Source organism: Macaca nemestrina, chromosome 5, assembly GCF_043159975.1.
Source record: "Macaca nemestrina isolate mMacNem1 chromosome 5, mMacNem.hap1, whole genome shotgun sequence".
Lineage (NCBI taxonomy): Eukaryota > Metazoa > Chordata > Mammalia > Primates > Cercopithecidae > Macaca > Macaca nemestrina.
In genome coordinates, this window is record NC_092129.1 from 110,998,010 (window position 1) to 111,024,236 (window position 26,227).

General features: G+C 41.0%; 1 protein-coding gene across 5 annotated transcripts in view; it reads left to right on the forward strand.

Annotated features, from left to right (window-relative positions):
- The first annotated feature begins 10,244 nt into the window (after positions 1-10,244).
- LOC105479442 (collagen type XII alpha 1 chain) overlaps positions 10,245-26,227 on the forward strand; it is a 128,401-nt gene continuing 112,418 nt past the window's right edge. For 2 of the 5 annotated variants that reach the window (XM_011737399.3, XM_011737398.3), the window contains exons 1-6: positions 10,245-10,522; positions 13,509-13,616; positions 21,423-21,539; positions 23,361-23,504; positions 23,955-24,014; positions 25,895-26,158. In XM_011737399.3, coding sequence (XP_011735701.2) covers positions 13,544-13,616; positions 21,423-21,539; positions 23,361-23,504; positions 23,955-24,014; positions 25,895-26,158 — 658 coding nt within the window. In that variant the 5' untranslated portion in view covers positions 10,245-10,522; positions 13,509-13,543. The remainder of the gene's footprint in view (positions 10,523-13,508; positions 13,617-21,422; positions 21,540-23,360; positions 23,505-23,954; positions 24,015-25,894; positions 26,159-26,227) is intronic. The other 3 variants (XM_011737401.3, XM_011737400.3, XR_011623615.1) reach the window with 2 other exon arrangements.

The window sequence follows — 26,227 nt, forward strand, 5'->3', positions numbered from 1 at the left end:
ATTGTATAATTTACATTTAATCTGTCAGAATATCTTTTCGTCGATCACTATAAATTAGTATCATTTTATCTGTCCCCTGCCCCAGCACTTTGAACGTTTCGCTTTGTGTAGGAGAATACAGATGTTTACCATTGGATTTCTATCTATTAGTAGTAGAGTCATTTTTCTTTTCTCCTTATTCCGCAGTAACAGAACCTCAGATTTTTAGATGGACACATGGGTGGCCAGAAATTTCCACACTTCTCCCTAGCAGTTAGATGTGTCCGTGTGACTCAGTTCTGGTCAAAGAGATACAATTGCAATTGTCAAAGAGCAGCTTGTGAGAACCTTCCTCAAAAGACAGCAAAGACCACCATTTGAAACTCTCCCCCTGTCTTTTTTTGTCCTTTGCTTCTTCTGGCTGAAATTCATACATCATCTCTGAAGTGGGTACAGCCATTTTGGACCATGCGGTACCCTGAAATGAGGCTTCATGTGTGGAATAATAGGATAGAAGGAACCTGGGTGTCTGAGGACTTCAGAAAACTGGATCAGCTTTGGACGACCTACCTCTTGATTCTCATGAGAATTTTAGTCCCTGTTATTTCTGTTTTCCATTACTAGTAGAAGAAACCTCTGATGAAGAAGAGTGCCAGTTGTGGACACTCTTAGGAGAGGGGCAATTAAAAATGAGTGAGGGAATGTTCTCTTAGATGCAAAGGTGGGCTTGGGAAGTAAGCAGACGTTGCCTGTCACACGACACAAATCCACTGTACTGGGTCTGCCCTTTCACCTGCACTCACTGTCCTGTGGACACAGGTCTGATGCTCCTAAGTACTAGGCATGGTTGCAACCTTCCCCTCTTCCTCCCTCTGAAGCAGGAACTAATGATGTTGAGGCATCTGGTCTTAGCAGCTCTGTCAGTTGTACTGGGAGTGCTGGGTGGGCCAGGCACATGTAGTGGCATATGTCCTCATGTATTGTGGCAAGTTTTGTTTTGCTTTGACTTTGAAAGACTGCAGATGCAGATATGTTGTGATAGGCGGCAGCCTTCCATGGCTGTATTCTAACCTCAGTCTTGAGACAGGGAGGCAGTGAGTTCTAACATGTTTTACAAAATTCATGACATGCCCAGGAATAGGGTGTCTGGAATAGTGGAAGGAAGATGAGCCAGGCAGCTGGCATCTAGATTGTACTCCTGTCACTATTCAGGTTTTGCAAATGTGAAACAAGGGAGTGGGTTGCAGGAAGTCTAAGGTCCTTTTAAGTTCCGTCACTGTGATAATTTCTATAATCATTAGATCAGGTGTATCACAATTTCATTGCTTTCTTTATAAGTATGCAACTAATCTGTTGAGTATAAATACAGTAAGAAAATATTACCTGTATTTCCTGAGAAGAAATAAAGCAAAACGTTCTCATATTTGGATATATATTTTAGCATCAATGTTAGTAAGAGCAAGAAATAAATAGCATATCGAGTGTCCTTTGGGAAATGAAACTGTACCATGTTTCTGTCTGATTTAAACTTTAAAGTCAGGTCAGGTGTGGTGCCTCACGCCTGTCATCCCAGCACTTTGGGAGGCTGAGGCGGGAGGATCACTTGAGGTCAGGTGTTCGAGACCAGTCTGGTCAACTTGGTGAAAGCCCGTCTCTACTAAAAATACAAAAATTAGCCAGGCATGGTAGTGCACACCTGTAGTCCCAGCTACTTGGGAGGCTGAGGCAGGAGAATCGCTTGAACCCGGGAGGCAGAGGTTGCAGTGAGCCAAGATCGTACTACTGTACTCCAGCTTGGGTGACAGAGCCAGACTCCATCTCAAATAAATAAATAAACAAACCTTAAAGTCAATGACAATAATGAACTAGATTCCTCCCAGGTGTAACATGGAAGTGGGGAGGGTGGAGGTTTGGGAAGCAGACAGGCCTGAGTTTCACACTGGTTCTATTACCCGGCCCATCAACTTTTCCTCTCAGTTTGCAAGTTTCCTCAAAATAATTTTCCTAACTACTATTGGCTAGTAGTTAGGCTGAACCAATAAACACCCACTTGAATCACTGATTTGGGGACCTGTGTGTCCTACAGGTGATTGATTAGTCCTTCTTATCTGCCAGTTCTATTAATAGATGACTCCTCTGGCTCTTCTGGGTGACAAGGCTTAGACTAATGTTTGTCAACCCTCACTGAGCATCAGAATTACCCAGCCAGCTTAAAAAATATACAGATGCCCAGGCCCCATCCTGAGAGTTAGATTCAATTGTCTGAGGCTGGCCCTCAGATATTATTAGTTCAGATGTTCTCAGTCTCCCCTAGTGATTTTTGTTTGTGCAGTCTGGCTTGAGACCTGTCAGCACCACCCCAAGCCACATGGTGGCCTCACAGTGGGTGCGGCAGAGGTGGAAGGAGTATTACTGAGGCATCGCAAGGCCCACACAACAGCCATATGGGGAAAAATCCATTATTTGTCTGTCAAGACCCTCACTTTAGTTCCAGGGTAAAAATCTGAATGAGTATTCGCCACTGCTAGAAAGTACAAAGATGAGTCATTTCAACTTCATTTTCATCAATAGTGATAAAAATCACAAAGGCACAAGACTTCATTTCAAAAAAGTGTTAATTAAAACAAACTCAATCCTCAATACTTGGTTTTCTAACTCTACTTCCCTGATGTGAACATGGCCTTATGTGTTCCTAACATCAGAGATCAGGAACTTGTATTTTGAGGGCAATTAGTGGTTTTGTTTTAAAGCCATTGCTACCAAGAAAGAAACAAAAATACAAGAAAATAAGCTTCAATAAGTAAAACTACAAACTACCTTTTTTTTTTTTAAAGTAGACCTTGTGTGAGAGTTTGAAACAATTTTCTCAGTTTAAACAATGAGTGAGGACTTTATGTCCCAGAGTCTTGATGAGTCTAATGCTTGAGCAGCAGATAGATGGAGGTTGGAGAAAATTTTTTAAGCATTTCCCAGCTGCTTTTTGCATCACATGCAGTGTTATGCATTCAGCCACCCAAGAACAAGCTTGCTGGAGAGCCAAGAAATAACAATGCCATTGTTTTCCCTTTGAATAACTCTGCCTGTTGCACAGAGTGCAAATATGTCTTTTTAGTAGTTTTCTGTGGTTTGCAATTTCTGGAAAAAAAGAGTATATCACTCTAAAAAAATCTGTATTTGAACCTGAGACACTATTCATATTGTATTAATATAACAGAGAGTGTCCAATAAACTTTACTAGGAAAAATATCCAAGGATTTTGATCACATATAAGACACGTCTAAAGCCATTTTTCATGTTCCCCTACAACTGACTCACCTGCCTCACTTCTCTAATGTTTTTGGCGCCATCATCGTTCTTTCAGTCACCCGGCTTTGCTCCATCATCTTTAGATACTGTCTCGTCTTTACTTCCTAAAGCCAGCCATTTTTCTCTTTGCATGCTCCTGCTGTGAGCATCATACAGAGACTCTTAGTGTCTCTTCTTTGGATTCTGGTACCCCCTGCCCCAGTCTCCTTGCTTGCAGGTTGTCTTCCTAGCAAGTTACCCTGAGCCCTGTTGCCAGATTGGACTTGCCTCATGAGATTCTTTATCTATAGTATAGAGATAAAAAACAAATTTCATGGACTGGCATATATACAATGCTTTGTGTAGTATCTGAAATACAGTGGGTGCTCTGTAAATTATAGTTATTTCTATATTCAGAGGAATAAAGTCTAGGCTCTCAGCCACTTTTAAGCCCCATTACTATTCCAGTTTTATTGAAAAACATTCTGCTAAAACCACTGTACTTTATTTATTGCCCAACACATTTCCTGCTTTTTGCTATGTTTTCAAGTTCTCATTTTGAATTTTGTGCTTAGAATGCTCACTCCTAGTCCTTTGAAGTCTTCCTTCCCTAGAAATTCTTCAGGGACCACTTCAACATATAATGCTTTCTCCTGCCCATGAACTTTTAACAATTCTTATTGTTGGGAGATATTTCTCCACAAGTCTCTCATGTTTCTGCATGTCTGTTGGCAGAGGCTCTGACTGCCAGCACTTTAGATGATCTCTTCAAGGGTGTTTGCATACTAACGACTTTGGAAGACAGTGATCATTTCTGTCTCCAGAGCGAAGGGCAAGTTTGTTTACTGTCCAGTGTAACAAAAATAATGTGTCTCTCCGGGGCAAAAGCCAGGCAGCCTTTTTGCCCTCATAAAAGATCTCAAGCTCAGATTCCATTCCTATAATGCAACCCACTGCATTTGCAAGGGTCACCTAGCTCTTCTTGTATCGCCCTGTTGGAACTGGGGCTTGAGAAACTGGTGTGAATTACTGTGAGCCATACAGTCCTTTGTTTTTGATTCCTTGTGTGTTCTGTCAGTACCCATGAAACTACAACAGGTTAACTTGTTAGCTTTCATGTAGGATAAAATCTCAGATCCTTCATATTTATTGATAACTATTATTATTATTTGGTTGTTATAGCTCCTATTTTTTTCATAGCAATCTATTTTTTTCTCCTTTTTCTTGTAATTGATTTGTGGAGGAACTGGTTCAGGATAAATCTTGTAGATTATCCCTCGGAAGTTTGCACGTCCTGCGTTGAACTGATTGCTTCCTGTGATGTCATTTATCTTGTTCCTATAACCATCTATTTTTCCCCAAATCATTTTTCACATTGATCTTTCAGCTTTCAATTATCCTCTGTCTCCAAACTTCTCTTGAGTCATATTTGGCTTTCACGTATGTTTATTTCTGGTCTTCATTACTATAAGTTTCTTATGGGCAGGACTTCTTTTGGTTTGCCTTTACAAAAAAAATCTCCCGCACTCCTAGTGAATATTATGACTAGAGTAACAGCATTTGCAGAATGAGTGTTTAGAATAAAAATGATTCAACCAGTCTGATCAGATAACATCCTTTTGCTCTTCTCCACCAGAGGGCGCAACCACATTAGATTTAGGAGCATTTCAAAATCTGGGTTCTTGTCTGCTTTAAATATATCGATGTCAGTATTGTATACATGTAGCTGAATGAATTAGTAAATATATATAAATGAGTTATCAGGCCGGGTACGGTGGCTCACGCTTTTAATCCCAGCACTTTGGGAGGCCGATGCAGGCGGATCACTGGGGGTCAGGAGTTCCAGACCAAATATGGTGGCAAACATGGTGAAACTCCCTCTCTACTAAAAATACAAAAATTAGCCAGGCATGATGGCACGCACCTGTAATCCCAGATACTCAGGAGGATGAGGCATGAGCATTGCTTGAACCTGGGAGGCAGAGGTTGCAGTGCGCTGAAATCGCGACACTGCATTCCAGTCTGAGCAACAGAGCCAGACTCCGTCTCAGAAAAACAAAACAAAACAAAACAAAACAAAAACGAGTTATCACATGGAGACCTGGTCAGGTTACATGTCACCCTACACAGGGGCTCCTACTGAGAGTAAATAAACATCTTCTGACTATGATTTCATTATTACCGCATTTCAATTGACTAGGTAATTAGTTTAAAAGCCAAGACCAAATCTTGAAAAATGGATTCCTGCGATTCTTCATATTTTCCATCAGTCTGAAAGTGTATTTAAGTATACACATACTGACTGCTGACACACAGAACAGTGGCCTGACTAGAAATTCTCCACCTTATGCTACTTTGATAGTTCCAAAGCAAATAGATTGCAAGATGCCTGTAGTGGTGTGATTTAAACGGTACTGAATTTTACGGAAACAAAGGAAGAAGTGGCAGTGGTTTGTTTTCTTAGCTCTTAAATTAATTAATTTCCTTCTATCTTCTACTTTTTGCTCAAGGAGGTCAGAGCTAACTGGAAAATCAACTCCCAGTGGCACTTGACTCTTGTTAAATCTAAATGATTTATGCTGAGATGTTATTTTATGTGGATACAGTGTTTTTTGAAATGTCATAGTTTCCTGTGCAATCACAGCTTTATTTTTTGTTTACAATCAGCTTTTTTAGGTTGAAGCAATTACACTTTTTTGAGGTCATATGAGGTTTGAGCTACCACTTTCCATAGTAAGCGAAATATGATGCAGTTTCTGCTTTCTGCTCCAAAGTTGCTCATTCGCTAGTAGGGGAGGTTATTTCAGTACAGGTGAGATGGTCTGGGTGAAGTACTTGCAAAGTCCTTTGTAAAGAAGCAGAACTTGTCAAAGAGGCAAGAATGCAGCACGTCCCCTTCCTTCCTTCCTTTCAGGATGGTTTGGTCTCAGGATTCCTAAGCTTTGCTAGTGCAGAGAGGGTGGTTGTCTATGGCTTCTCATTTTTAATGTTACAACATTCTGAGCCCACGATCTTGGGAGATTTAAATAGGCCACATACATGAAGTTGCTTCAGGTGTCCCAGCTGTTACTTGACAGCGTTTTGATGGCAAGGCCTTGTCTTACTTGTCTTTGTGTCAGCTGCTCTGAGCTTGGCACTGTAAATAGACGGTGCTCATTAAATGTATGTTGATCTGACTTGCACACAGGGATGGAAAGAAGAGGATTCAGACACACAGTTTTTGACTCTTGCTGGTCAGGCTGTCTCTCTGCTTCTGAGAATCAGAGCAGCTGGTGTACTACCTCCTCTCCTCACCCTTTTATTCCAAGGGGCTTGTGAGAGCTTTCTTCACTCAAGACCCTCACAACTCACGCTGGGGCCAGCCTTAAGAGATAGGCAAATAGTTCACGTTCAGACGAGGTTTCCCCTTCCTTCTGCACCAATCAGCCAGAACCTGCAACGGAAGTGTTCTAGAAACTGTCTCACCTGTTGCCAGGAATGCCGGCTAGGTTGACCTCAAACAAATCAGTGAAGAGGCCCCCAATGCCTCTGAAGAAGTTAAGATTACAGAAGTTAAGGGCGCTCTGTAATATTAACTTCTTCCTGAAATCAGTATCTCTTCCCTTGTAAACTCACCCTTTCTTTGAAGAAACTTGAGCAGAGCTTAGAAGCCTTGGGGCAAGAATTTCTGTAGGCAGTTAATTAAACAGCATGAAGAAAGTTGATGCCCCTCTCCCCACTCGTTCTCCCAACCTGCCGCCTCTCAGTTCTGAGAATCAAATACATGAATGAGACTTTTTATAAAAACTCACCCCAAGACTTGTAAGCCTGTCAACAACTTCCCAGCTCCACGCTCTCTGTAACTTTAACCTCCCACGCCAGGGTTAGCGCTGACCACTAGATCGCGCTGTCGGACAAGAAATCTGAGTGTCGGAACCGCCGGGAGCCCAGGACTCAGAGGGTGAAGAGGTGGGAGCTGAACAGAGGAAGCGCGAAGGAGGCAGATCCCGTGATATCGCCAGAGGAATAAAAGCCACAGAGAGCAACCAAACGGAATAAATCCAACCGGCTATTCCCCAGTCAATAAATATCACCAACGGATTCCAAAGGGTATTAGGATCTGGATGCACCATTGAAAGGGGAAGGATGGAAGAGGGTTACCCGTTCTTTACCGTTTATCATACTGGGAGTCTAGCGTAAAGGCCCCAGGGGACCAACACGCCAACGTCACGCGGGGAGGACCCCGGAGTGCCTCTTTGTACATATTTGAATTGCACTCGTGTCCCTGGGGAATGAGTGTATTTGAATTAGTTTCTGGAGGAATCTGTGTGGTCCCCAACCCGGGAGTCCTCTCCTTCCTGTTCCTCTCATCCTACTCTGGAAGTTTTGCGTAAGAATCCTTTTTGTTGAGCTAGAGAGGACGTTTGCAGGTGGTGGTTTGTGTTACCTACACTCCTTTGCAGCAACTATTTTCAGATACGTTAAATCCAAGTATGTGAACAAGAATGCCTCGAGCAAGAGAAGATGCACACGCGGGTCCCCAGTAAGCTGCTCTTGGCTGGAGAGGGCAATGTGCGCGCCCTCGGGGACAGATGCCTTTTCCACCCAGTCTGCGGCCTCCAGCTGCAGGAAAGGGAAGCCCGTGACTGTATTTGGATCCCCGGAGGGTGACTGCGCAACTCCGGGGTTGAGAGATGCATTAGCAGCTCGGAGCCAAATCAACAAAAGTTCCCTTTTAAACAACAAAAAATCAACATTCAGAGTTACATGCTCCTCAGTCAACAACACCGCCATCTCTCTCTCTCTCTCTCTCTCTCTCTCTCTCTCTCTCTCTCACACACACACACACACACACACACACACACACAGAGAGAGAGAGAGAGAGAGAGAGAGAGAGAGAGAGAGAGAGAGAGAGAGAGAAAGAGAACAAACATCTGGGCCAAAATGCAAACACCAGCCAGCTTGGGCTGGCGTGCAAAGTAGCAGTTTTCCTTTTTCCTTTCTGGACGGGGTGTCGTTGTCTGGGGGGCTTCCCTGGCGGTTTTAGGCCGCGGAGCAGGCCAAGGGCGCAGTCCTACTGGGTGCCCGCTTGGCGGCCTGAGGGACTTCTCTGCTCCCGGGCTCCGTCTTTGCGGCTGCCACTAGTCCACGCGCGGTCTGTAAGCCTGGTTGGACTGGGCTCCCTGCTCTTTGCGTGTTGGGTGGGGAGGCAAGTGAAGGGCTAGCTTGGGTGCAGACGCCGGCTGTCGACAAATTCGGGGCTCAGTGATACCAGGGCAATGTGGCTGCAAGCCTGACTGGGCGCAGCGTTGAGAAAGTCGGGTGTTCCCTCCCTGGGACGCGCTCACGCACTAGGGGTTTGTCAGACATCCTGGTTGTGAGGCTTTGAAGGGGGAAAAGCTTGTGCACTGTGTAGGCTCTTTGTGCGAGCTGCCCAGCTGGACTTCGAGTGGGCTGTGTGCTTGGGGAATGTGCAGAGGCGGCGATTCCTATTTGTCTTCATTGTCTCCCTCTTGTCTTCTCTGTTTCTTTCGCCGGCTCCTGCGGAGGGCAGCCTTTGTGTGTGGGGAGATGTGCAGAAAGGGGAGCTCCCTACAAGTTCTTATCATTCGAAAGGCAAGTTTGGAGGCTATTGCACCCAGTGGAGTGGGAAGGCCAAATTTGCAGACGTCAGAGCCAAAAGGGAAGAGAGGTTTACATTGGGGCCATGCCCTCGGATTCTACTATGGCGGGCGGTCAGTTCCAGAGAAGCAGCTCCTCTGTTCCCTTGCGCCCCACCCCGTTCCTTTGTTGTTCAAAGCTCCCCCAGCCCCCTCTCCCCACCAGCCACGGGAGTAACCCTTGGGCTTCAAGAGGCCAAAACGGTGCAGGGCCTGTACTGAGGTCAGACGTTATAATCGGAATCTCTCCAGTAGCATTTTTCTGATTTCTTGTTGTGAGTGCTTGAAGCTTCCTCCCGTGCGCCTTGTACAAACTGGCAACCCTAGTACCAGACTCCTGCCCAGGAACAAGGGGTAGGATGCCAGGATGGAGGAGGCTGTTAAGAAGAGGCGACGGTGTTGGCAGAATATCAGCCGCCTATTTGGCTTCTCCAGTATTGTGTGTGGAGGGGTGCTTTGGGGTTTCAAACTTACTCCTCTTCGCCCCTTTGACCCCGCGAGGTTTTAAGGGCAGAGCTTTCAGTCCGAAGCCTCCGCTCGGGGCCAGGTTTCGCTCTGGTCCGGGTGAGAAGTTTCTGCAGTGGATGGAACTTGTTACTGAGCGGCTTCCTATTCTGAGGACCCCTGGGTTTCATAGCTTTCCTCTCCCTCTCTTTTGGCTCAACGTAAGCCTCCCAGTTCCGTCCTGAAGCACCAGGCGAGTGAAAGAGGACTGGGAAAGCCATCCCATCACTGAGCCCCGCGCGGGCGGCTGTCCGGGTTTCCAATCGCCCTCGGAGATTGAAAAAGACAGAAGGCGCGCCGCGTGTACAGACAGTTAGTTAATGGAAATCCTGTAAATCGGTTTTAAGTGCACCCAGGACAGAGGGGGAGGAAGGTGGAGGTGGTGATGATGAAGGATGGAGATCGGCAGGAGCGGGGGTGAATGGGTTACGCATCCTTGCATTTCTGAAAATGGGAGTCGCTCCCCTTCCCATTGTTCTTAATTTAGAAAAATTCATTAAAGAAATCGCAGGGATAGGGAAACCCGAGCTTCCCAGTCCGCCCCAAGTGGCAGAGTACGCGGCTTCCCTTGGCAGGGAACCCGGTTGCGGCTGTCCCCCTCTCTGCTCCCTCCCTTCTCCCCGCCCCCCGGCGGGGTTCTGCTACTACGGCGATCGCCACCTCACGCCGAAGGAATGCTCAAAGTATGCACATGTTCCCAAAAGTAGACCTCCTTCACCGCCGGAGGAGCATACATCACCCCGTGGCAGCCGTCCACCTTCTCAGGCGTTTCGTAACCGAGTAAACTGAGAGCTGGGAACAGCCCTCTATTAAGTAGCCCGCGGCGCAGAGTCTCTTCCCACTTGGCGAAGGCGAACCGCCCCTGACGCGTCCGCGCGCCGGCAGCTGCAGGCTCAGGCGGTCTCCACTCGTCCTGCAGCGCCCGCCTCTCCTCCTGGGATTCTCCTCCTCCTACTGGACTTCCCTGCGGCTGCCCACGCCTCGGCGGCCGCTAGGTGCTCCTGGAGCGCAGCGCCTATCGCCGGGGCGTGTGGGGGCCACACCGAGCACCAGCTTCTCCGACGCCAGGAAGCCGCCGTCGCCGCCTCTACCTCACCCTGTCGCCGCCGTCTCAGGTCAGCCTGGTTTCTGTCCCCTTTCCCCTACCCCATCATTACTACAGACAACTCGGAAAACGGCGTCTAGCTTGCACCTTGCCTGGAGCGGTGAAGAATCCTGGGCGAGGACAGTTTGGACTTGTAATAGTGTACATGGGCTTGAGCTTCGCCTTGTATACTGGGATTTTGTGATTTTTGGGGGGTTTTTGAGGGAGAGGGGAATGTTGCTTTTCTTAAGAGCTGAGCACGGTTTTGTGCGCGCAAAGCATCCCGTTCAGTGTTTCCGTTTCTAGAGGAGTTTCATCTGTGGATGCTGTCGATTTCAATGGAGGGCGCGCCGGGTTCTGGGGCGGCAGGGCCCTGGTTATCTCGCGGCTGTGGCTTTGTCGGGGAGGGCAGGCTTGCGGCGGGGGCGCTGGGAAGGTATTTTGATGACGCACGGTGCGAAATTCTTTGGAGGGCCCGCTGAGTGCTCTGCAGCTCGTCGAGGCTGCATGGGTGTGTGTGGCATCTCGAGACAGATTCCAAGTGGAGTGTTCTGGCTCCTTTCCTCCCCTACCTTTCAGCGCATCCTAGATGGAGGGTTAGGCCCGCACTAGGGTACTCATTCTTGGCGGACTTTCCCCAGCTCCAGGAGAAAGCCCCTCTCCGACTCCCTCCCGGTGCATTGGTGGAGGCCCTATTCCGGGTCTGTGAGATCTCTGCTGCGTATTTCTCAAATATTAAACTTGTGGGGATCAGAGAGCGTGGGGCGCCCGACTGGTTCACCGAGCGGAACAGGTACCTCCAAGAGGGCGTCCTGGGGAGCCCTCCAGTGACCAGTTCAGGGTTCCCTGGGATTCTGAGCCAGGGAGACTCTCGACCCGGACTCGGTAGTCTTCTAATGAATGCTGGGGAAGGATGGGACAGGAAAGGAAATAAATGCTAAGCTCCACTTTGGCTAATGCCAAGGTGGTGGTGGGTGGGAGAGGAGGTAGGCGACGCGCAGCGGTGTGTGTGTGTGTGTGTGTGTGTGTGTGTGTGTGTGTGAGAGAGATTTTCTTTCTAACTTGACGCGGGAGTTAAGGAATTGGGTTCTTCCAGCGGGGAATTGGGAGGGGACGAGTTGGCAGAAGGGGCGAGTTCACTTAGCCCCAACTCCCACCCCAATGGACTCATTTTTATTCATGACGGTGAAGTGAGGGAATCCTCGCTGCCACGTAGGGGCGGCCGCTTTCAGATATTTATGTCTGAGAATGCTCAATGAATTGTTGCTAAGCATTGAAATGAATGTTTTGGCTAAAAAGGAGAGAAAGCATTTTCTTTTTTAAAACATATGGACGAGATGCTTGGCTGGCTGGGTGAGCTCTAACTGCGTTTCGGTATCCCGGCGCGAGATAATTCATTCTTGCCGCTAAGTCGGGAAACCGACAGGAGGCGATCGAGACCCAGCAAAAGTGTTTCTACTCAGATTTTTGTCGAGTTCAGCTGTTAAAAAAAAAAAAATCTGCTCACAGCTTTTCGGTGGGTCGATTGTTCGCCTTTAACTTTTCGCAATCACAACTGCCAACTGAGTTGGAAATTATTATACCAAAGTTAAGGCCAGAAGATTGGAACAATGGCCCAGTCTCACCTCTTGCTTTTCACTGATGTCGAAGAGGGTTAGAAATGTCAAACAGTTGTTAATTAGGAAGAAAGAAATTGCTAGACCCCTTAGATACCTAGGGCAGTGCCAAAATTTTAATCTTGGCTTCATAAAAAGGAGCTCTAGGCAATTTGGCACGCCTGCTCATCAGACATTTAAAATGCAATTTACACACAGGCTGAGGAAAGCTGCCCTCATGCTTTGTGCCAATAATTTGGAAAGTCATCGTTGGAGATTGTCAGTTTCTTTTCTCAAAGAGGCCTCGACCTTTGGCTCATTTTTGTATTCCCACTGCAGGACAGTCTCCTATCCCCCTCCATTTTTCCTGAGGCCTAGGCTGTTGGTTTACAATAATTTATGTACCTCAGCCTCAACTCTTTTTATGTTTTGCCACTGGCAGCTTCCCAGTTCAGTTCCTTGCTAGTAGCTTTTGTCTTTGGGTTGAACCTTAGACTATTTTAGGAGATTCCATTCTGTAGACATGGGTTAAGTACCTACTGTGTCCTGGGAAACCACAAAGATGAATAAGATTCTTTGTCTTTAAGGAATTAATAATGTAATTATAAAATTAGAAAAAATCAGAACAGAACATATTCTCCTCTGGGGCATATATACTTATAAACTTCCAGCTTAAACAAACAGTTAAATACAAAGATTATTATTGATAATTTTTATTTAAAAACACCTTGGAAAAACAGACAAAAGTGTCTTGCTTCTTCCATTTTGCTGCCTTTTTTGTTATTATGTATTTTGGAGTTGTTTTTCCCTCATCTCAGGTAAAGGATTTATCAGATGTGAAAACAACACAGTTAGCAGGAGGGTCAGGTTTCAGCTGGGCCTTACATTTTTCTGTATAATCCATTTCAGATCTTAAAGAGCTGCATATTTGAAAGCAGAACAACATGAAGAAAAAAGAGAATTAAAAAGGTTTATTATACTTTTCCAAATTACCCTGAGACCACTAAAATACAGTTACCTAAAAAGTTCAGCAGCTAGGAAAAAGCAGCCAAATAAAATCCCCAGCTGGAAGAGATATTTTGTTGAGTGAAGGATAAAATGACCTCTGAATTAGCCATTACCCAGGCAGGATGAAATCATGTGGGGGCTGGTAAGGCCTTCACCCGGGATGCTAAGCAGGACCAGTCTCCAGGAGAACAGGACCCTTTTTAAACTTGAACTTCCTCCTAGGGCCATGATTAAACTTCTGTAGACGAACTTGACTTCCACTGCTTTACAATAGGCCCATTATGTGCTGGAGTAGGCCCTGTGGTTATTAAGGCAGATCTGGTCGGGTTCTGGACTAGGTCCAGGCTCCAGTTCTAACCTGGTTCAAGGCCTGCCCAGACCCAGTTCTGATGCGGTTACTGCTTCCTCCCGCAGAGCTCTTCATGCCGCTGTAAGCTCGGAGGCCGAGGATGCGGACCAGGCTTCCCCCAGTGCTTGCCGCCCTGGGCGCGGCCCTGCTCCTGTCTTCCATTGAGGCAGAAGGTAAAAGGCTCCCTTCCCCTTCTCCGAGTGACAATGCAAAATTCGAGAAAGGAAAAAACACATCTTTCTTGCTTCTATTGCTTGCTCTGTTTTCCCTGCGCTTCGTGCTGTCTCCAGTGGTTTCTCTCCTCCAGAGAAACGCCCCTTTCTCCTGAGGTTTGTCCATTTCCCAGCTCTCAGGTCCAGCTCTTTTGCATTCTGCTTAATGCATTCCATACAGTGTTGTGTGGTCTTCTTGAGCTTGTCTCTGCGGTGTGCTGTCCACACTGCCACCTGCATTGCTGCCTGATGAGAGGACCAGCCACCCGAGAGGGGGCGACGGCTCTAATCATCTCAACCAACAGGACACCTCCGGGTGGCACCCAGGAGCCCCGAAGAGCGGGCGCACTCGCTCGCTTGGCTAGTAACGAACCACCTGGCTCGGGGCTGCGACCTCGGTGACAGAACACAATAAAAGACTCCAACAGCGCTGGCTCTGCGCCTCTGTGTGCTTTGTGGGGAGCTCAGTCGGCGGGGCGGATGGTGCGGGCAGATGAGCCAGCAGCCAAGCACCCTAGGGGATGATGGCTGGCAAGCGGAGATCCGGCACCCCGGGTGTTCGCCTGACCTAGGGTCGCGGCTGTCCCTGTTTGGTTCGCAGGGCTCCAAGGCGCGTGGCCTGGACTGGCCCAGCTCAGACAGGTTGAGCCTGGGCCAAGGTTTCCAGCCTGGGAAGCGAGCGCGCACCGGAGTTGCTGGGCACCACCTCCAGTGTCCTGCCCTTGCTCCCTTCTGCCTCCCTCTGGGAGAGCCCGGTGCGTCTGACCTCCCCGCGGAGGCGGTGGGGCGCTCTGAGATGGGTTTCCAAAACGGCGCCCTGTGGTTCCTCCTCTAGGAAGTGGAGGGCTTTTGTTAGATGTCCCACCCAATTATGTTGGTTGTATGCGCTTGATGTCTTAATTTCTCAGTGTTCATTAAACAAGCCAGGTCTATATGTCAACCCCATGGCGACTTCTGTGGTCCTTCAGTTGTCATTGGAGACCTGAAAAATTAGTTTTCTTATTCTGCAAGGTAAATGGGGTAATGTCATGAAAGATATCTTTTTTTTTTTCAATAAAGAAATACCCTTGATGAAGTTAAGGGAGGAAAAAAAAACACTTCTGCAAGTGACAGCTGTGGAAGTTCTGGGTTGAGTTGTGCTTTTTTAGAGGCTGTGAGAAAGTAAAGTTGTTTGCATGATTATGCCGAGGTTTTCAAGGTTTCTATAGTGTTTGATTTTCTACTTCGAGACTACAGGTTAAAAAAAATAGATTAGGGGAAGCAGAGTATTTCCAAAATGTATGGCATGTTTAGTAAAGTGACAGAAAGGTGCTGACTTTTCTTAGCTGATAACTATTTTATGAATGTAGAGTCTTTTCAGAGTGACCTCTGTGAAGTAATATTAAGATGAGGTTGCTTTTAATGTTCCTTTCTATGTCGTTGTTAGGAAGGAATTTTATTTGAGGAACTTCTGGAGGCCCTACTACAGATATTTTTAGATAATTCACTGAAGTGGCCCATTTATTGCTCATTAAGAAAATAGTTATTTGAAAATCAGAAAGAGTTGAGAATTCTTAGAAAAAGAATTAGGCTGGAAATGATGTAAGTGGAAAAAATTGATTCGGAATTAGATATTGGCTGGTTAGCAAAGTGCAGTTAAAAAGAACAGGTTACTATCTACATTTCTGATTATTCCCATATTATATTTTATCTTTTAAATTTGTATTTATTTCCATATGGTACAGCTCTTTTTTTGCTTTCTTAAATTGTGTCTTTTCTTGTATCCCATCTCCTTAAGTTAGTATTTAATAATTATATTTTAATAGGATTCATTTTTTGACCTTATTCTCTAGTTTGGCATGGTCAAATAGAAATATGGTATGAGCCACAAATATAAGCCACATATGTAACCTACATTTTTTTTTTCTGGTAGCCACATTCAAAATGGAAAAAGAAACAGGATAAATTAAATTTTATAATGTATTTTATTTAACCTAAATTATTTCATCATGGAGCCCATATGAAAATTATTAGTGAGATATTTGACTTTTTTTGTACTATGTCTTTGACAATTGGGTGTGTATTTTATACTTGCAGTGCAGTTTATTCTTTAAATTATTTTTATTTTTCCTGAAACAGAGTCTCGCTCTGTTGCCCAGGCTGGAGTGTAGTGGCTTGATCTCAGCTCACTGCAGACTTTGCCTCCTGGGTTCAAGTGATTCCCATGCCTTAACCTCCTGAGTAGCTGGTACTACAGGGGTTTGCCACCATGCTTGGCTAATTTTTGTATTTTTAGTAGAGATGGGGTTTCACCATGTTGGCCAGGCTGGTCTTGAACCTCTGGCCTCAATTGATCCACCTGCCTCAGCCTCCCAAAGTCTGGGATTACAGGCAGCACTGTTTATTTTGTACTGGCCACATTTCAAGAGCTTGATAGCCATACATGTCTGGTTGCTCCCGTGTTGGACAGCACAGCTCTAGTGTTGACTCCTAAGTGGTGCTAGGAGCCTTTGAAGGGCTAACAAAATTTGTGGCCAAAGCCTTTCTGGGGACACTGGGCTGGGACCAGAATTTCTTTGAAATATTTCTGTTGGGGGCATTTCAAAATTTCAACTTGGGACTCTATTTGGTACCATGCCATTTCAATCTGAATCCTAAAGTAGCCACAGTTACGTTTCTTTTCCTTTCATGACTCATACTTGCATTCTTACATTCATACTATTTTATCACCATTTTCTATGACCTTAATGTTTTGTATATTAAAAACCCAATACCTTTTTGAAAACATTAATTAAAATGTTTTGGCATTCACTTTTTGCATTTCTTCCTTTTTATAGTGGTAATATTTTTGTTTTGTTTTTCTTCTGCTTATTTGTATTAGGAGCTATATTTTTCATACTATGTTATCTTGTCCTATAGAAATAAGAGTGGAAATGATTTTTTTCACTTCAGTATTTATAATTTTTAGCCACTGTATAGACTTTATCAACTGTATCACTGCATAGACTTTATCAGCCATATCTGAGTGGCCTAGAATGTATGAATTATTTTTGGTTCATGTATCATACAGTGTGTTAATTATCCTGTAGAAAATGTAACACTTTGCATTTAAAGGTTAATGGCCAGTGTTCCCTGAGAGTTGGACACTTTTCTAATTAATCTAGGATTAGAGATGAACACAGGTTTTGTGAAAAACAGAGTGTTAATTTTGGTTAGTCTGATTTATAGTTTATAATATATAATAAACAATTGAATATTATCAATTCATCTGTGAGTTGTGGCTATAGCTTTGTCTTGTGTCTAGGTTAAGAGACTACTTTGTATATATTTCTATAATCCTATGTCTAATTTGTGTTATAACAGAAATTTCAAACTAGAGGCTAACATAGAGATCATCTATTCTACTCTCATTTTCCAAATGAGAAAATGAGGCCCAGAGAGGCTGAATCACTTGGTCAACTAATGCACCTACTTAGATATGAAAAACAGACAAGACCTCAGTCTTCTAGTCCTAGGTTAGTGCTGGTTTGGTCACACTGTGCTTTCTTTGTGCTTAACAACTGGTTGTTCCAGAAAGTTTGATGAGAGGACACATTTTATAATGTGTATAAAATAATCTGTAGCTTATTCTAAAACATTATCTTTTCAACTGATTATTTATGGTACCTTGAAAACTCAAATGAAATGAATTTCTATATCATGGCAAAGATCATTAAATTTATACTAACTTTGCTTGGCAAACATAAATTAATGCCTATAGAATATGGTTAACTCATCACATATTGCACACTTGTCAGGGTTTCTACTATTAAGGTAGTATCCTTTCCAGTGTTGTTATCACAGATATCAAACTAAAGATCTTACTAGTTCATCAAGATATTTTAGTAGTGTATTATTAGCTTTGATTTATCTATAGCACATTGTATATACTTACCAATACTTATTAGACTCCTCTACTCCCGCTCATCCATTTTCCCACCTGTCTATCCATCCTTCTCTTCATTCATCTCTGCAGTGGCTGGTAATTTCTTGGACATAGCCCCTTTTTGGGTGCCCTATTAAAAATGTTTCACAAAGTTATATATCAAGATGGACACTTTAGTTTTAAATGCTTGAACAAGTGTATAAAGTTAATATACCAAATTCCATCTATATCTGAATTGGAGATAACTGAATACCACATATTTATGTATATATGTATAATAATACATAATATATATAATATATACACATATAATTATTCATGTATATATATAAATCAGCTCCATATAAATATTGTTTATATTTACAAATATATGTATATATTAAAAATATGTATATATTAAACCCATTTATGTCTAGTGTTCCATTATTGGAATGCTAAGCATGTGGGAGTTATTTATATCCTACTGCTCAAGGTCATTGCCAAGGTCTGATTACAAAAATTCAAAAAATTGCAACCTCAGGCATAAATGGTTTAAAAGCAACTACTTATAAATATTGTTTTCTAAAGTTAATTTTTGATGGAAATATTTCTTCTACTTTGCATCTAATCTAGTACAGTAGAAAACTGTATGTTTTTGTAGTCAGACCATGGAATCCAAGTGTTGTTGCCTATTGGCTGTGTTATCTCTCTGAATTTCACTGATTTATCTGTAAAGCAGGGATAATAAGGCCCATCACTGGGTTCTTACAAGGAAAAAAGCGGCAACACAGTAACCAGCTCTCTGCCTGTTATAGAGGACAGTCAGTAAGTGTCAGCTATTATTATCATTCCCAAAATGTCCTAAATCCCGTTTATGTAACAGGATTTATGTAGCAAAAGTTTATGTAACAAGAATCTCATCAGAATGAGCCTTTTGTAGCATAGTATTTTGATAACAAAAAACATTATTTTGTAAATATGAAATTAAACTATGAGAATAAAAATACTTAAAATTTTAGTCTCTTCACTATCAGTATTCAGGTTTTATGAATATATGTAAGATTGTTATTTATTTATAATTTTCATTCTGTTTCTCTTGGTTCGGATTCTCATCCTATGCATCTATGGCTCTTTGTAATTATAATCCATATGCAGCTAGTACATAATTGAAAATTTCTGGGCTGGGAATGGTGGCTCATGCCTATAATCCCAGCACTGTGGGAGGCTAAGGCGGGCGGATTACCTGAGGTCGAGACTTCAAGAGCAGCCTGACCAACATGGAGAAACCCCATCTCTAGTAAAAATACAAAATTAGCCAGACGTGGTAGAGCTCGCCTGTAATCCCAGCTACTCAGGAGGCTGAGGCAGGAGAATCGCTTGAACCCGGGAGGCTGAGGGTGTGGTGAGCCAAGGTTGTACCACTGCACTCCTCCAGCCTGGGCAACAAGAGCAAAACCCCGTCTCAAAACAAACAAACAAACAAACAAACAAAAACAAAAAAACCCAGAAAATTTCCAGCATCAGCATTATCAGCATTGTCTTAGGGAACACTTAGACTCTGTGATATGTGATGGTGTTTATGAATTATTTTTATGTAAAATAAAATATTTCAAAATTAATAACGTACATTTTTTAGCATTGATTTATGTTAACATGGGTCATACACTCACATCTGCTTTATTATTATTTTTTCATGAAACAAAACAAACAAATGTACAAATAGAATGGCAAGCCTGAAAAGCTGTATATGCAATAAAATTGGCCAGAAGAAAAGTGAAGCAGGCTCTCTGTTGTACCCATGCGGGTTGGCCATTCTTTCCTACTTTGATTCCCACATACCGCAGTTTCTATGAACACCTCAAGATCCTCTGAAATGTTAAAGACTTTTCCCCACAGTCAATTTTTCAGTTTATCTGGAATCCTGGTCATTTGGATATCAACAAGGGGGGCCGCTGCTGCCCTTCAGCAGTTTTAACCTAGTGTCCGCTGCTTCAGGTCATTTTCCTTCCAAGGTTGGTGGTACTGTTTTTCCATGTACTGATTTTTTTTAAAAGCATGCTCAGGCCAGTTGTGTCTGCCTTTGCATTAAATTTGTCCTGAGCCATTGCTATTGGAACAATATTTTATAATGATATTCTTAATGCCCGTTGTCCTATTAACATCTGTTGCATGCATGCTATACTAAGTGATAAGTACAGCTAAACCTCAAAATATGATTAAAGACCGAAGAATGTTGAGTAATTAAACTATGCATGTAGATTAATCGTCTAATCTCACTGCCTGTGTATGGATAGTAAGAATATAACATTCATTCCAATACTAGTGTATCCAATAAAAATAAAAAGCCATTTCCTATAGTTGGAGGCAGCAGTCCACTAAAGCAAATGTTTGCTTAATTATTTCCATTAAAACATGTTATTAATATTACATAAATCTTTAACCCCAGTTAAATTCTGTGACTCATGTCTCAAGGCTACTAGTGTATTTTAATTGACCTTTGGAAAAACCTAAAAGGAAATTGTAATCTCTCAAAACAGATGCAAAAATTCTGACTCACAAGGAATACTTTCAGACTAAAACATTTTAAGAAGAGTGTGGCTGAAAGTCATCTTAATTCGTTGACCTGTTTCAAGAGTAATACTTTTTAATTCATCAACCATGCACTGACAGTGAGTCAGTACAATGCTGCATGATGAGGCATGAACATTGTAGAGAGAATATCATTATAAAATATTTAGGAAACGTCTTTGTGTAATGACTACTGTACATGGAGGCTTTTGTTCATTGTGGGAAACTAAAAACAAGTCAACATTTCATTGACACATGCATGATACTGTACAGTTTTGTATGTAAACTATTTCTTTCTGTACTTTTCAGTTATTCCTGTCATTGACTTTTCCAAGTTTTTATGCGCAGTCATGTCTTCAGATCACTGATCCTTCTTCACTGTTTTCTTTAAGTTCTGTAAATAAATGTCCATAAATATACATTGATGTTGTCTTTTCATAATTAACCATTGTTTTGCAAAGGACCATACTGGCATTTTAATCTAAAATGCCCTTTCTAGTATGGAGTATACCTGCTGCAAAGGAAATAATAGTGTTGGTTTACACCCTGGAACATTCAGCAAGCTGGTGTAAACAGGCAGAATATTAGTTTTATAAACTTTTGAATATCACTAATTATATACCTACAAATTATTAACATCACTTATTTTTGAATACTTGCCTATGAATATGAATATACATTTAAATGTATATTTCCTTGTCAGATATAACTGTTTCCCATGATTCCTCATTTTCATTAAAATATATTTTTCATCTCTGCTACATATTGAGATTTATCAAATAACAATGAATAATTACAAGGCAAATAATGCAGAGAATGAACCAAAATCATCATTGATTCTTGTCCATATTATGGGAAAAAACGTATTATGTCAATGTTTTGAATTAACTTCTCTGGTTGTAAGCAGGTTGTGATTTAGCATGCTTGTTCAAAATGCACTCAGCATGTATCAAAATTCCTTTAATTGTTATGTGAATTGTTTGCATATGTGGTTATTATATGTGATTTCATTGTACTTGTATGTACTTGTATCCAAATATGTTTCTATTATGCTTGATTTTGCTGGCCATTCTTGAATGACCTAGCAACTCAAGAATCAAAAGTGTTTTGTGCTGTCTTCTGTAATATGTATACTCTCTGATGTTTTGTCAGCTTTTAGTTTTATTCTTATCCAACAACATATCTTTTATATTTGTTGGAAACAAATTTATGCAAAGACAATTTTAGAAAGCTTTGCTTAACACAATTCTTTGTTAATTAAATTGACCATTTTGTGACATTGAAAACCTTAATAATATAAACTCTCTCTTTTGCAGTTGACCCACCTTCAGACTTGAATTTTAAAATTATAGATGAAAATACTGTTCATATGTCATGGGCAAAACCAGTTGATCCAATTGTGGGTTACAGAATAACGGTGGACCCTACAACAGGTAAGTTTTGAGACTGGAGTTTTAGGACAGGAGCATCAAGATGATATAATTCAATCTCCACCTCTTCTCCCATTTCATCATGAAGAAGCTGAGCTTTAGGAAGCCTGAGGGATTTGATCCATGTCACCAGACATTTGCTGAACTCAGGTTTCAGATTTCCAGCCTAGTATCCACTATTATATTTTAATGTTATTGAGTATAACATGTTTTGCTGTGGTAGGCTGTTCTTATTAAAATTTTACTCTATTTTTACTGATCAAAATATTGTTAGTAATCTTTGATCTTATAAAATCAAATCCTTGTTCCTTGGCATTCTTCTTGAATTACTTAATCTTTTCAGCATTTAAAGTATCAGCTGATGAAGTAAGTTGTTACACCTTACCCAGTGTCCTACACATTTCAGTATCCAGGAAACATCATTCTGTGATGATGGTAAACAACCATGATGACAGATAAGAATTTACTTTGGCTAGGTGGATTCTGTAGACACTAGGCTGAATCCTTGGAAAACAAAACTTGTTTTGCTTGTTCTCAAGCATTGTCTTTAGTGTTAATAATGTTGCCAAAATGTGGAGAACCAAACTCTATTGATTAATTTTTAGTTCTAAAATGGAATGAGAAAATGACCATTTCTACTAACATTGGCTAAATGGTAAGAAGAAGTCTTGACTGGCTGACAGTAGAGATGGAAGATGTCAATACAGATTATTACTAGAACTGTGTTTATTTATCTTTTAGCCTTTAAAAATATTAATGATTTTACATATCGATTTACCAGGAAATATAGCTTTTTTAAAAAAGATGATTTAAAAACTTAAAAAGGAGTCAAAAATTTACTTTTTTCTCTTTGAATCTTTCTCCCCAAATATATTTGCAGTTACCTTATTCATTCCAAAGCAGAAAATCAGTTCTAACAGGGTCCATCCAGTTTCCAGATGTTGGGAATAACTGACACCCAGCAATTCCAAAACTGGTACTGGGACTACCCAACCTGGCAGAGTCTGAGTGTCTTGATGTCCTCTGGGGATCTTGGTTGGTTTTGCATATTCCACCTGCAAACCAAGAGCATTTTTCAGTGGTCTATTGCACCTGTTATCTTTTCTAATTATTTATATTTTGACGAAAACAATATAATTAAAAATATCATCAGGCACGTCATTCCCAGGAACCACCATGTTTCCTGATTGAATTGAGAATTAACAGAATCTAGAAGGGAGTACATAATTGCCAAAATATAAGTAAACACCTAGTATACTGGACCTTGAAATATTTGATACCTGCTTAAGTCAATGCAGAGGTCAATGTTACCCATTAAGGCATGTGGCCATTTGAGAATGGAATATGCACTGCTTCTACACAGATTTCCTACTAGAGATTGGTCTTAACCTCTGGGGTTTGTTTTCCTTGAGTTTATTTTCATTTCTTATTTCTCTCTCTCTGCTGTCCTCCAATGCATAATTTAAAATTAAATTCTTTTTTTTTGCATTTATAAAACTGTTATCTCCCATTAGTCTCCAAAACCAATGATAGATTTTTAGTTTGATATTCTGGTATACCTTTAAACTAGAAAAGTCTTGAATTCTCAAACAAGTATTAAATATGATTGTAACAAAAGAAATACCAGTCCATTTATTAAATTTCTAAAATTCAAAATTTTAGTTTTGGAAGGCAGTAAAAAAAATAATGTTTGAGTGTCCTGAAAAAAATGTATATATTGAATTTTTCAGATTTTGAGTACTTCTGGGAATTACAGTATATTGTGTTGTGTTATATGTGAAAAATGTTTTCTTGCATTCATATTTTTCCTTTTTATATTTCCAGATGGGCCTACTAAAGAATTTACCCTTGCAGCTAGTACCACTGAAACTTTATTGTCAGAACTTGTACCTGAAACAGAGTATGTGGTGACAATAACTTCATATGATGAAGTAGAAGAAAGTGTACCAGTTATAGGACAACTAACAAGTAAGCATACATATAAATTAAAATACTTGTGTCCTTTTTATTTTGCAGAAAGGTTTTCCTACTTCAGATTTAATCTCTTGTGATACAGAGTTAATTTATACCAGTACTAACTATTTTTTCTGTTATCCTAGTTATTAGTGGACATGAATAATTCATTCCTGATTTATAACTCTGGTCTCTGGAAACAGCAGGAATGTTATAAATGAAGACCATTAAAAATGTTAAACTTTGCTGGACAACAATGTGAATATCTTTTTGAAATATCTCAAAGATATCACTAAAATAACTTACTTGCAAGGGAATGATTATCTGGCAGTATTCTCTGACCAGCTGGGCAGGGCCATACTTTTAAGAGACAATAGCAAAAACTAACATAATATATTTATTCTATTTTAAAGAGAATGTCTGCTTGGGTTCATTTCCTTTTGTAATAATAAAGTTTTAACTTAGTTCAAACAGGTAGTTCGACAAAGCCAGTGGAGAAAAAACCTGGAAAAACCGAGATACAAAGTGAGTGTTTCTCGTACTATTTTTGCTTAGATTCATGGAAGGAATAAATGTAGGATAGAACAAATGTTCCAGTTATATACATAGATTGATCTTATTCCTATATTAATTTCTATAAGCTTTATCTAGAAGGAGCACAGACAATATAAGAATAATGTATAACTAAGCCATTATAACCTAAGTTCTGACATTCTAGCCAGTTTTTCATTCTATTTACTAGATATTCTTTTCAATGGGAGAGTTTGAAATTGTGTGTGTTCAACCTTTCCTGCAGGATTTTGGCAATAGGGGAAAACAAAGCATATTTCAGGACTCAGCTCGTTTCTCAAAGACAAACTGATAGCAGTAGGTGGTACTTAGGAATATATGAGAAATACAAGGCTGGAACATGAGAGAGATGCCCTCAGCTAGTGTTCAAAGCAATACAATTGTCATGAAAATACTTTTCTAAGTCTATGTGTATGTTATGCTCCTCTCTAGGTTATTTACATGGCTTTAGTTGAAAAAGTTGTAACCTTTTTCAGAGTCTCTATAACACACCTCTTATAAATTGGTGCATTTGTAATCAGATGAAAGCAATTTTATTTAGTCTAGATCTTGCAGTTATTAGCCTCCTTTTGTCTTATATTGCTTTGTCTGACTTATGGGGATAGATCCTTAAGGGGTTTCTTGGACTTCTAATTTTGTCACCTTCTAAAACTTGGATTTATGACCTAGAATGACAATAAAAAGATTATAAACATAAAGGTCTCTTTATCTGGAAATATTCCCTCCAGACTACTGTTTATCATTATTTCAGATGCTAATATTTTTAACAATTAGTACTGATTTTAAATTGAAGTATTATGCCAAGTATTGACTTTTTAATAGGCTTGAACTGACCTATTAAATAGTGTGCAAAACTTATTTAAGAATACAACTTGTATTTGGCTTGCAAAATTTTCCAGCACCCTCTCCTTCTCTTCCTAGCCAAATACTTCTTTTATTACCTACCAACTGACTGCAAGGACAAAGTCATCTTCAGAAAATTCACTTGGTATTGCATTACAAATACAGATTTTCATAAAACCAACTTGACCTCTACCATAGAAAGAAGGAAAGATAACATATTCAGTTATAAAAGCTGATCATTGTATTCTGATAATTTCAGAATACCACATGGATTTTTAACTTTTGAATAAAAATAATTGTTTACCCTCTTTGTTCACTAAAAGTAGGTTTTAATTGTCGAATTTAAATATATTGATAATTAGGACTAGATATTTTGGCTATTTTGCATAATTTTATGCTTGTTTTTACTTCTGTTAGGCTCCCTTAGCCCTCTAGACTAACCCTAATACAAACTTTAGATAATTATATTGAAAAGTGCAATAGAATGTTAACAAATTAGGTCTTCAACTCAACTGCACTTCCTTGAATGGTGCAGCAATTATTTTGTATTTATTTGTTGATAAATACCAAGGAATAAAAACCCTTTGCTTGTATTTCTTTTGTGTGACTCCTAAATGTTTTATAAAATTTGGACTTGTAAAGAAGAGTGAGGGTATAGTTTGTAAAAATGGATAGGTTGATAGCACGAATACTTGGACTTTATGCCCCTGGAGAGCAGGTTATAGATCTGTTTGTCTCTTTTTGTATAATGTCTTATATAGCAATTTAAAGACATCTAGTTCCATGAATTCATCTTGATAAAGGCATTGAAAATGCTTCTATGTGTTGTTAGTAAAACTGTATATTCGTTTGTGCATGTGGGTGAAGAACAATCGGTGAATATGTTCTAATGAACAGAATGATTTAAGGAGCTGACATTCTTGCAATGTTAGCATGTATTGATGAGCTGATTTAATAAAGCATCATTTAAAAAGATATCAAATGTATTACAGAATGCTCTGTCAGTGCCTGGACTGATCTGGTTTTCCTTGTGGATGGCTCTTGGAGTGTGGGAAGAAATAATTTCAAGTACATTTTAGACTTTATTGCTGCTCTTGTGTCTGCTTTTGATATCGGGGAAGAGAAGACAAGAGTTGGAGTTGTTCAGTACAGCTCTGATACCAGGACTGAATTTAACTTAAATCAGTACTACCAAAGGGATGAGCTTCTTGCTGCAATAAAGAAAATTCCATATAAAGGTGGCAACACAATGACAGGTATGTTCTACAGATTTCTTTAAAGTTAAAAATAAATGAAATGTCTGTTTCAGAAAGAAATGACGCATT